This window comes from Pteropus vampyrus, unplaced genomic scaffold (assembly GCF_000151845.1).
Source record: "Pteropus vampyrus isolate Shadow unplaced genomic scaffold, Pvam_2.0 Scaffold90, whole genome shotgun sequence".
Lineage (NCBI taxonomy): Eukaryota > Metazoa > Chordata > Mammalia > Chiroptera > Pteropodidae > Pteropus > Pteropus vampyrus.
This window is the reverse complement of record NW_011888871.1, coordinates 3,649,302-3,661,533: the sequence shown is the minus strand read 5'-3', so window position 1 is coordinate 3,661,533 and position 12,232 is coordinate 3,649,302. Positions and strand designations below refer to the sequence as shown.

Sequence of the window (12,232 nt, the reverse complement as noted above, 5' to 3'; positions counted from 1 at the left end):
GAAACTGGCCAGAGGCTGAGAGGGCAGAGCCTAAGGCGGTGCTGTGCTGCCCCCGGGTTGGGACGGCCAGGAGGGAGTCAGGGAGGGGAAGCTGAAGACATGTCCGGGGTTCCCGGGCTGCTGAAGGCAGAGAAACCTAGGGCTGCAGCAGTAGCTCTCCTCCCCACCCCACCCCCACCTTTCTCTCTCCCCTCCCCCAGCCCAGCATCCCCACCACCACCACCATAAACCGAAGCTCCCCGTAGAACTGCGAAATAGCGCCTCCTGGCGGTCTAGCCGAAATCCTCAGCTGCAAGCTACGGGCTGGACCTCAGCACTCCTACAGGCATATGGCAAAATCTCTACACACCGCCCGCACACCCGCTCACGCAGACTCACACAATGCCTAAGTTCAGAGTTAGAATGCAGGACCATACTTCAAACACGTACGTTCTCACATACTCGCTGACACACAACATTAAATCCGATCCAGCTAATACATCCCGAGGCTCCACCATGAACCAGGAGATCTTGGGGACTCTGGGATAGTACAAACGAACAAGATGCAGGCCTTGCCCTAGGAGGAGCTCAGAGGGACCGAGGAGAGAAAGGAGCACAGCTGGACAGACAGCATGAGCTGGAGGTGGGCAACGCTGCCTTAGAAAGTACCACAGGTCTCAGAAGAGGAAGACACCATCACATTTCATCAAGGAGACTTCACGGAGGGGGTGACAATTGAGAAAGATCTTTGAGAAACTTCACGGAGGGGGTGACAATTGAGAAAGATCTTTGAAAATTAATGCTGCTCCTGCTGTGGCTGAGAATTATGACGATGATGGCAGCTAATATGAACTGAGCGCCTACTATGTGCCAAACACTGAGCTGAGCCTTTTATCTGCATTATCTCATTTAATGCTGGCAAGATGCCTTGGGCACAGGTGTTACTGTCTCCATTTTACAGATGAGAAAGATTAAGTCACTTGCTCAAGGTCACTTAGTAAGTAGTGGAGCCAGGATCTGAACTGGCAGAGATGAGGTTAAGAGCTTTCGAGGCTGTGGAAACAGCACGAACAAATGGCCAGGGGTTTGGAAAGAATATGTGTTGGGGTATGGCCGAGGCAGAGCCAGGCACGGGATGTGGAAAATGAATGGCAAGGCAGGCAGGTGCTAGACCGTGCAGGACTTGAAGGTCAGCACAAGGACTGTGGTCGGTTGAACAAGGCCACGTGGAGCCGTTTCGGGGTGTGTTTGCATGAGTGGGTCTGCCCTTTAGGAAGATTAATCGTCGGCCATGTAGAGGATGGATGAGAGCTGGGGGGAGGGGGAAGAGCTTAAGGTTGTACACCAATCCAGGACCTTGAGGCCCTGAGGCAAGGTGTTAGCAGCCATAGGAAAGCAGAGTGTGCACACAGCATCGTGAAGCTACAGTTTCTGGACTTCTCCCTCAGCACCCCATCCCGACTGTAATGCACCAATTTTTTGTGTGGCCTTTGTCCAATGTCTGCCTCCCCAGCCAACTGCATCCTGTGAGAGCAAACGCTGGGACTTCCTTGTGCTCTGCCACGGCCTCGGCACCCAGAACGATGCCTGGCAGAGAGCAGATGCTCAAAGAATATTTGTAGTGTGAGTGAGCGAGTGAAGAATTCACGGACTGGAATCTTCAGCTGAGGCAACTGGAATAAGGCGTGCTGGAGGGAGAGATGGTTGGGTGGGGGAGGCAAGGAGGAGACCGCTCCTGGGACAGGCTGCATGGAGATTATCCGTGTGACACCATCCAGCAGAGAGTTAAATGTGAGGGTTTGGGGAAGCAGGTAGAGGGACGGAGGAGGAGAAGGAGGAGGAGGAGAGAGAGAGGGAAAGAGGGAGGGAGGGAGAGAGGGAAGGAGGAAGGGATGGAGGGGGGAGAGAGAGACAGAGAGAGAGAGAGACAGAGAGACAGAGAGAGAGAGAGAGAGAGAGACAGAGAGAGAGAGAGAGAGAGATCTGTGGCTAAAGAAGGGCATAAACCAATACAGGCAGGTGAGATTCCCAAGAGAGACAGTGGGGGAGGGAGGGGCAGTGGGAGGAGGAGGAGGAGGAGGAGGAGGAGAGATCGCTTAAGGAACAGCAACATTTTAAAGGAAAGGAGCCGTGAAGGATAGAGAAAAGACCTATCCGAGTAGGATGAAGACCACAAGGGTGTTGTCATGAAATTCAGGAGGTTCGAGAAGATGGCAGGGAAACGTGGGGTAGGGGTGGGGTCCAGGGCCATCATGGGCACCTGATGCCACTGAGGGATGCAGGACGAGGAGGGCTGTGAAGACGCTCCTGGGTCTGACGTTTAGGAGGCCTCTGGCAGCTCTGACCAGGGCAGTTTGGGGGGCAGTGCAGAGGCAGCGAATCTCTGATCTCCCTGAGCCGTAGGACTCAACTGGGAGATGAAGTGGAGACTCCGAGCGGAGATCCCTCCGCCAGGAAGTTAGAGGGCAGAGATTAAGGGAAAGGTGGGGTTCAGGGCAGCGGCTGGAGCAGGAGGGGGAGAAAAGAGACCTACGGAAAAGAGGCTGAAGATGTGAGGAAGGCGGAGCGATGAATGGATGAAGGGGCGGGTGAAGGAGAGGGCCTGTGGGGAAGGCAGATGGATGGGCTTCGGCCGGGAGGAGGGTCCTCTTCCCCCGGGCTGGGCACGAACCCAAGAGGTGGGGAGGTCACGGGAGCTTACACTTGCTGACATTAATAATTTTGATAATGATGATAGCGACCAGTTACTGAGCCCCCATCATGTGCCAAACACATTCCACAGATGATTCCTAGCCCTTCAAAGTGTTATTGTAATCCTCACTTGGTAAAGACAACTGAGGCCCAGAGCGGTTAAGTCGATTACTCGCTACCACACAGCTAAAAAGCAGCAGACTAAGGATCCAAGTCAGGTCTGCCAGACCCCAGGGCTCCAGGACCCTCCGCTACACCACAGGAAGTGGGAGGAAAGTCCCCTGCTGAGGGGCATGGGGCAGGAGTACGCTGGGCCTTGAGAACCTGGTTAGGGGGTTCTTGACAGGGCAAACAAGAAATTGCTTAGCAGCTGAGGGCCATGCTGATGACAGTGGGCAGCAGGACTCTGGGGTGGACCCAAGAAGCCTGACTAAATACTCCCAGCAGGCCCGGAGTCAGAGCCACCTAGAGTGAGTGACAGGAACAGAAGCATCATGGAGACTCAGCCCTTGAGCAGATACACCTTGCGTATTGGGGTTTTGAGGGTGATGATCGGTGTTTGCTGGAGGACTGCATGGAAGCAGAGGCGTCTGGAGAAGGAGGCAGTGTGATGACAAAGGGACGGCATGTTGAGGTTGAGGAGTGCCTGTGGGACATCCAGGGGCAGGTGTGCAAAAGGCAAGGCAAGTGTATTTCTGAGTTGCTTATTGCCTATTTCCCAGCACATGCGCGTGCACGCACACGCACAGTCACACTGCATACACACTCAGAACGTAATCGGCACGAGAGCAGGACTTTATCTTGCTCACTGTCACACCCCCAATGCCTAACATACTGCCTGATATAGCAGGGGCTCAATAAATATTTGTTAGATGAAGGAATACAGGGGTCTGGAGCGCAGGTAAAATGTCTAAGTGTCATCGGGGGGTCGGTCATTAAAGCCCCTAGAAAGGATGCTTTTCCCCCCAGGGAAAGGTTAGAGAGGAGAAAGAGGCAGGGGCTGAGGTCAGGGTCCTGGGAACACGATCACTGGAGAGATGAGAGAAAGAAGAGGAGTCGGCAAAGGAGAGAAAGAGAGAGGTAAAGGGGATGCTGGGAAACGGGGCGGGGGGGGTGTAGGAGAGAGAGCAGGAGGAGATGGGAGAGAGGACAGAACAGAGTCACAGACAGGTGTGAGGACACGGTGGGGTGGCCAGGAGTTCAGATGCCACAGAACCGCCCCTCCAGAAGCAGCGGCGAAAGAACGCAGAAGGATGGCTAGTCCGGGAGAGACTTGCCAGAGCAGCGAGTCAGGGATGAGTCTGGAACTAAAACCCAGGTGCCCTGTCGACCAATTTGAAACATCTCAAATTAGAGTCCTGCGTCCTCCACCACCACCTGGCAGTTCCTGGAGCTGCATGTAAACACAGAGGAGGAACCCAATAGTTCCTGAAAACATTCGATGTTTAAATTGTTCTTTTCCTGTTCTTAGAAATGCAGTCTCTTTACAATGTTTTGAATCAAATGAAAACATCTTGATTGAGCACAGCAGCCTTCAAACACAGAATTCTAGGTCAGGGTGGGTTCTCCTGCATTTCCTGGAAATGCCACTCAGTTTGGGCGTGTTCTCATCAAAGTGCAGTCAGCGACAGGCTAACGTTAATAAGCTCCTGCTACACACCAAGCGCCTGAGCGCTATCTTTCCTTCAAACGTCAGTAGAAGGGTAGACTTAATATGCTCCCGCTTCGTAGGGAACAAACGGAAGCTTTCCCAGGGGGCCAGTGAGTCCTGGAGCCAGGATCTCCGAGCAGGCTTGTCTCATGCCAAAGCCTGTGGGGACTTTTTTTCTACTCCATTATGACTTTCTCGCCTCAAAACAACTTATCAGAGGGTCTGATCATGTAGATAGCCTCAAAAAAACTGTCAGGCCCCATTATGGAAGGATCACAGTTTGCTGATACGTTTTCTCATTTTGAAAGAAATAAAGAAAAGCCATCGTCAACAAACAGCCAGTGACCTTGAACTCAGCCTGCTTGCAATATCCGGCCTGGCTTGTCTGCCACCGTTTCCCAGGACCCCTATTTCCTCCCAGCAAATTACGAAGACCCCAAGGCTGTGTGGGATGAAAGGCTTTGGGGAGTCGATCTGGCCTCAGCTGACCATCAAGCCACGGCACACTTTGGACAGCTCAGAGATGTCCCATCCACACCCAGGAGGGGATTTGTGGTGGCTCCGCCTATGAACGAACCAGTGAAACCGAATGACTACAATAACAAGGAAATCTCGGAGTTGGAGCATCGGGGTTCGAATTGTCAGGGATGTGGGGGAAACAGGGCAAGAAGGAGGCCAAGGGCAAAGGGAGGCTCCAGGCGCTCCGCCCCCACCACCCCCCTGCAACCATTCCGCTTTTCCAGACTTTACGTATTGAGATTCCCATTAAGATTTTATTTGAAGAAAATCTTCTGAGGCTAAATAATAACAATAAAAAAAAATAATAAAAACTGAAAGTCAGTGATTTAAGGAGAGGAGAAAGAGGACTAACATAAACTGGGCACTTACAAGGCCCGTGCTCCAAGAAGATTATTACCGTGTCTCTAACTCCCCTGCGTAATTCAAAATAAAAATCGATAGTACATGTATGCGGCAAGAAAAATAATTTAGTTCTCCATTTGTCTAATTTCAGAGGTCTGGATGTTTTCATCCAAGCTAGCTGTTCTCATTTCTCCACCCGCCCCTGATCGCCCGGGGCCCTGGGCACACGCTCATGCCATCCAGGGGCCGGTCCAGCGGCCCAGGCTGGAATTCTCTCCAGTCTCCACGGGAACTCTGGGAAAGGAGGCACTGCCACGTCTACCTTAGAGAGGAGGAAAGGGGCTCGAGGAAGTTCGGTAACTTGCATGAAAGTCACATGGCAAATAAGGAATGAGGGCGGCATTAGAACCCTGCTCTGCCTGAATTCCAGTCACCGGCTCTTTCCAAGACTTCTGACTTCAATCGAATTCAGGCGATAGTCAAGATGGTTTTAAAACTGGGATCGGAAGCCACCTGGCAGCACACGTGTGCCCAGCACATAGCAGGTGCTCAAGAAATAGGCCTTCCCATCTCCCCCTCAGGACCAGAGCCCTGGGTCTGGCCTCAGACTAATGGTGTCCAGTGCCTGAACCAGAATAAGGCCACGTGCGCCCTGCGGCTGCAGAGGTCTCTTCCATCTGACCCCTAACTCCTCTTCTGCAGGTTGGCACCTTTCCAGAGCCAGGCCTCCCGGGAGCACTGCATGCAAATTCAGCTGCGGGCCGGTGAGCACTAACCAGAGCTGCAGGCATGGACTTCGTCATGAAGCAGGCCCTCGGAGGTGAGGCCGGGGTCCCGACCCCGGTGGGACAGGGCCTCAGCGCACCAAGCCCCTCTATCCCCAGCCCTGGACCCCTGACCCCGCCTTCTCCCTCCCAAACCCTCCCCTGCAGGGGCCACCAAGGACATGGGGAAGATGCTGGGGGGAGAGGAGGAGAAGGACCCGGACGCGCAGAAGAAGGAGGAGGAGCGGCAGGAGGCGCTGCGGCAGCAGGAGGAGGAGCGCAAGGCCAAGCACGCGCGCATGGAAGCGGAGCGCGAGAAGGTCCGGCAGCAGATCCGAGACAAGGTCAGCGCGCCCGCGTGCTGCCCCCCTCCCCGAGCGCAGCAGGCCCCCGAACCCCCGCCCCGGGCTCCCCCGAATCCCGCTCTGCCCTTTGGCCTAGCTCCCTCCGAGCCTCGCGCTTCTCGTCAGAAAAATGGGTGTCCAGGGGCGCCTCCCTCCAGAATCTACGTGGATTACGTAAGATACTGATCGCGCGCAGGGAGCGCCCCGGAGCGTTGGCTGCTGTGGTCTGCAGTGTCCTACCCAGAACCCCGGGGGCCAAACGTGCTTGGAATCCAGAAAAATACCATAGTGCCCTGGGCACCTGTCACTATTATGTGTCACTCCCAGTGCGCCTGCAAACCGCCACCCTATGCCAAACAGCTCGATACGTGTCTGGTCACACCGCTGCGGTAAATCAAGGCTATAAGTAGGCTTTCATCACATGAAGTCAAGTTTTGTCACGAAAATTTGGGTCCAAACACACATGAGAACTTCCGTTTTTCAGATCTTAGTGACTTCAAAAGATACGCTATTTTGAGCACGTATTAATTGTGAAGAAAACCCCATGTACCATCTCTGAAGACAGGCACAGTGCTACAGGGCGTCCTTGTCCCCATTTTGTAGCTGAGAGGATGGAGGCTGGCGGGGGAGGGGGTGTCTCGTGAGCTGCCCCCCCCCCTAGTCCGCGTGACCCTGAGGCCTGCTCTCTCCTTGCCCTGCTCACGCCCCTCTCCGCCCTCCCCCTCCCCAGTATGGTCTGAAGAAGAAGGAGGAGAAGGAGGCGGAGGAGAAGGCAGCCTTGGAGCAGCCCTGCGAGGGCAGCCTGACAAGGCCCAAGAAGGCCATCCCTGCGGGCTGCGGGGACGAGGAGGAAGAGGAGGAGGAGAGCATCCTGGACACGGTGCTCAAGTACCTGCCTGGGCCGCTGCAGGACATGTTCAAGAAGTAACCAGCCCTCACGCCCTGTCCCCACGCCACTCATTACTTTTTTTGGGGAGGGGGGGTCTTTCTTTTCTTTTTATTCAGTTAAGTCTCAGTTCTGAAGGAGAAAACCTCGGTTGGCCTCTGCCCCCTTCTCTGGCCGGGGGCTCCTGCCCCTTAGCGATCCTTCACCCCCCCACCCCCCACATCCCAAGGTATCCGGCCCCCACCTCGCTCCCAAGACGCTTGGAAAAGGGAAGACAGCCTTTCCCAGCGGGGGCACTGAACCCACTGTAGGAAGCACTAGAGCCTCTTTGGGAAGCCTAAGGCCTATGCTAGTGTGGGAACCCCCATACATTCCTTCATGCGCCCCACTGCCAGGAGGACCACTGTCCACAGCCAGCCAAAGTAATGACACATTCCAGCCCTGCCCAGCATGCTGACCTTTGGCACCTGACCCCCAGGGGGCCTCGAGGTCAGGGCAGGGGCATTGAACGGCCTGGCTCTGAGGAAGGGAGCCAGGGTAAGCCAGCCTGTATTCTGGGCAGGAGGCTGGGGTCTCCTTCCTCCCTCCCCGTGATGACACCCAGCCCAGGAACACCCCTCCTTCGGCCCCTCCCTTAAAAGGCGCAGCCCCTGCCAAGCCAGTCCCTCCACATGGATCCTCTCTGGACTTTAACTCATTTGTGGAGGGGCCTGGGGTAGGGCAGCTCCTTGTTCCCTGCCCTCCACTTAGGTCCTGGGGCCCCACTGCCAGTCTGGGCCCAGCTTGCCCAGACAAGGGTCTGCCCAGGCCCCCCTAAAACCACTTGGAGCCATTGGGCAGCAATGGCCCATGCCATGGGACACCCCCATTGGTCAGCCAAGCTGCCCCCATTCCTATCCACCCCTCCTCCGCACCTCGTCCTGTCCATGTGCTTCCAGGACTCCATGGTCCCCCGGAGGACCCTTCCTGGCGAATGCCCCAATCCTCTGGGGAGAAGCCAGTCCCCCCACTTGACAGAAGGCATCTGTCCATTCATCTCACTGGCCAAGAACAAACTCTCCTCTGGGATGTGTGAGAGCACTTGTCCCTCCCACCCCAAACTGTAAGGCCTCCTGCTCAGTCATGTGAGAACTGGGGGGCCATGAAGCAAAGAAGAGAGGGAAGTGTATGTCCACTCATGCATGGGTGTGCGTGGCAGAGACTGTTTCAGCAATCGTGTGTCCAGAGATGGTACATCTAGGTGTGTGATTAGCGTCTGTGTGTGTGTCTTGAGATTGTGTGTGTGTGTGTTAGTCATCATGTCTCTGCGTTAGAGATTGCGTGTGTTAGGCAGCCTTGCGTATGTGTGCTTGTTGGAGGGGGTGCGTGTGAGTTGAGATTGTGTCGTATGTGTGTGCTAGCCATCTCATAAGTGTGTTAGAGCCTGCATGTGTTAGCTTGTATTTGCATGTGTTTTCAAAGCAGCATGTGAGTCGGGAGCGCTGGGCATGTGTCGGATGTCGGGCCGTGTGTGTGGAGAGTTGCTGGAAGTTCTCGGACTGCTGTGTGCACGTGTGTGGCTCTGCAAGGGCCATCGTGTGCAGAATGTGCCCTTGGGGAGAAAGAACATGGGTGAGATGCCCCCTTTCGGCCCCAAAACCATTGGTCATAAGTAGCCACATCCAACAGGAGACCTTGTCCTTGGCCCAGAGTCCTCACACCCTTGGGGGGTTCCTGCCTGAGGTCCTTCGAAGTCACTGGGACAGACCCAGGCAGTGCCCCAAGAAGCCATGCTGGGCCCCTGCCAGGGCCTACCCCAAATGCAGGAGCCAGGGAGGGGGCGACTTGCCTGCCCCTGAAGCCCCTGTCCCATCGACCCCCGTTTGCATTCTGCAGGTTTTCCATTTTAGTGGATTTATGCTTTTATTTCAGAGAGAGACACGTGTCTTCTCTGTCCGTTTCCAATAGTTAAAGCCATATCAGTTAGACTGCAATACTTTAAAGACGAGACAAAACAATCCACATGTTTAGGGAACCGGAAAAGTCCCCTGGTCTGCCCCTTCTCTGGGGAGCAGGGGCTCAGCAGCTCCGGCTCCCTAGACTTGCTCTTCTCCCCCTCCCCCGCCCCTCCCCTGTGCCCCGTGTCCTGCCCCCCAGGGGGCCTGTGTCTGTGTCTGTGCCTGTGTCTGTGTTGGGGAGCCACCTCGCACCCCCACTGTCTGCTTGTCTGTTTGTGTGTGTTATCCCGGGCAGGATGGTCATTCTCGAGTGGCCTGGAGCAGAGGCTGGCAGGGTGCGTCCAGGGGCCCCGGGCCTCCCCAGACCCTGCGCATGAGCCTCATCTGGACACGAGGGTGGGTTCTAAGTGTTCAGAAAGGTCTCCCTCCCCCTCAACAGGGGCCCACAGACCTGGAAGGCGGGGCCAGGGCACAGAGGGTGCACACGGGCAGCGGACAGAGACTGAGGCCTCGGAGCTGCAGATGAGCAGGGGGACCCGGCCGTGCAAGATATCCCTGTGGGCCCGAGGGAGCCGGACCCTGGAGGGTGGCCCTGGTGGTCTGCAACGGCCCCCTGCACCCCCAGAGCAGGCTCAGGGCTCTTCCCGAATGAGAGCGCCCTCCAGCTGGCCGGCCTGGTCTGCTGTACTTCCCAGGTTCCGACTCCTCCGGCCAGCTCTCGAGCAGCAGGACCGAAGGTTCTAGAGGCAGCAGCAGGAGGGGTAGAATTCTGGCCTGGGGCACACCTGGCTCCAGCCACTGCCAGGTGACCCCTCTCAGGTCAAAGGGACACAACGACTGCCATTCCTGACACAGACCGGACTTTGGAGGGAAGCCAATGTGCAGCCCAGAGAGGGTGTCGTGTGCAACACATCCGTGGGGCACAAAATATGTGTGGGTGCTCTAGCAGGGAAGGGGTAATCACATGATGTGCCTGGGACGGGAGGCGTGTGTGGCGTGCGGGGTGGGGGTGGGCATGACACACTTGGCAGGCAGAGGCGGGGGCGGGGAGGGAGAGGCCCCAGACTCCGCACGTACACACAACATGCCTGGGGGACACCCCAGCTAGGGGAACAGGAAGAGCGATCTTTGCACATGGAGAGGCTAGAGCACGATGCAAGGGAGCGCACACCGCCCAACACGGGCGGGGGCTGGCGGGGGCTCGCGGGGGCTCACGGGGGCTCACGGGGGCGGCCACCACCAAGGACAGCGCTCTTCTGCGTCTCCTGGTTTCGGTGCTGGGGACAGGCCGAGATCTCCTCGGGAAGCTCCTGGAGGATGTGCTCACCAGCAAAGCTGTGTGGGGTCTCCTCTGAACACAAGCAGGAAGTCAAGAGACCTGGTGTGTGCGTGCGCGCGTGCGTGTGTGTGTGTGTGTGTTAGATGATAGATAGATAGATAGATAGATAGATAGATAGATAGATAGATAGATAGATAGATAGATAAAAAAGAGAAAGAGAAGGGGAGAGAGAGAGAACAGAAATATTTCAGCCCCACACCCTCACGTGGGACAGCCGGTGGCAAAGCAGCTGCCCCAAAGGCTGGTGGCTGCAGTGAAACGGGGCAGACCCCCAGCCCCGGAGCCCCCAGCAGCTAGCTGGCAGGGCCGCCTACCCCCACCGCCCACCTGCTCCACCCTTCCAGGCTCCTGCAGGCCCTCGACTGCATGGGGGCGGGGTGGGGGTGGCTGGGGTCTGACTGGCTCAGACGAGGGGGCGTCCCCCAGGCCTGAGGACATGCCCCCACATGTCCCCTGCTCTCCTCTCCACTCCTGCCGCCCGCCCTCCTCATGGCGGAGCGAGGGGAGGTGCCCACGCTGGCCCTGGGGCGGGGCGGGGCGTCCTGTGAGCCCGGCGAGAACGGCCACCCTGCTCGTGCGGGGGGTACCCTTTTCTCACGTCTGTGCTGTGTCCTTGTTGCTCTGCTTCTTTTAAATGTGTCAGTGCCTGGGGGAGGGGAGGGGCACCCTCTCATGCCCCCCTGAACCTGACCAAAAGCCATGGCTGTTGTTCCCCCTTTGTATGATGCAGACGCTAAGCTGTACCAAACCAACCGTGACAACAAAGACCTTGTACAGCAGCTCTCTGTCTGTCCTCTCCTGTCCGTCGGCGCCGCCGGGGGTACTTGGGGCACCAGCTGAGATGCGGGGGGCCGACCAAGAGAGCTCAAGAGGCCCCAGAAAACCTTCAGTCTTACCCTTGGTTCTGACACGGACACTGTGGAAATGACCCCAGAAATCAACTGAGGCCAGAGTCAGGGCTGGCCCTAGGGGTTCATGGCCACTCACTCCTGCCCTTCGAAGCCACCTGTACAACCCCAGGAGCCGATGGTCCAGCCTGCTCATAAAATCCCACACCCCATCTCTGGCCACTCCTAGCTAATCGGGTGTGACATCCGGCTAGATGTCAGAGGACACCGCTCAGCATTGCTCCTGGACACGGCCGCTCCCCAGGCCTTTATGAGGAGCCAGGACTAGCCAGAGCCCCCTGCACCCTCGCTGCCCTGCACCACCGCCCTGCCTTAAGCGAGGCCTCACCGTCTCCACCCGGCCGGGCACCTGCCCTACCCCACACCCTGGTCTCCTGGCCTCTGCCTCTTCCCTCCCGCCCATCCTTCCCCACCACCCGCCCTGCCTAGTAGACTCACCTAAAGCAACACAAACTTAACCACGTCACACCCCTGCCCAGCACCCATCGTGGCCTATAGGGTCACCTCGAGATTGTCAGAATGGCCCCATGTGGTATGAACCAAACCTGCTAGGCCAGACCCACACCCAGTTCTGTGCTCCAGGACCCCCAGTCCCCACGCGCACCATGCTGTCTCATGTCTGCACATGCTGGCCCCTCTGCCAGGGGTGAATGGCACTCTCCCCCTCCCTGGTACACGCCTCCCAGGTTTCCAGACCCGGGTCACATGTTACCTCCTCTGTGAGGCCCACCCTATCACAGCCCCCGCCCCCCGCCCACAGGAGAGTCTGTTGCTGTGCCCATACGATGTAGAGCATCATGGCCGGGGACTCAGTGCTGGGTGTTCCAGTGGGTTCTTCCACTGGGTGTCTTGCGAGTCATCTTGAACAAGCC

The 12,232-nt window shown here is 56.9% G+C and overlaps 1 protein-coding gene across 2 annotated transcripts in view; it reads left to right on the top strand.

Annotated features, from left to right (window-relative positions):
* CPLX2 (complexin 2) overlaps nt 1-7,413 on the top strand; it is an 86,700-nt gene extending 79,287 nt beyond the window's left edge. The window contains exons 3-5 of one of the 2 annotated variants that reach the window (XM_011363863.1): nt 5,885-6,002; nt 6,115-6,290; nt 7,021-7,413. In XM_011363863.1, the coding sequence (XP_011362165.1) occupies nt 5,972-6,002; nt 6,115-6,290; nt 7,021-7,218 (405 nt within the window). In that variant the 5' untranslated portion in view covers nt 5,885-5,971 and the 3' untranslated portion in view covers nt 7,219-7,413. The remainder of the gene's footprint in view (nt 1-5,884; nt 6,003-6,114; nt 6,291-7,020) is intronic. The other variant, XM_011363862.2, reaches the window with a different exon arrangement.
* Nucleotides 7,414-12,232: the final 4,819 nt, after the last annotated feature.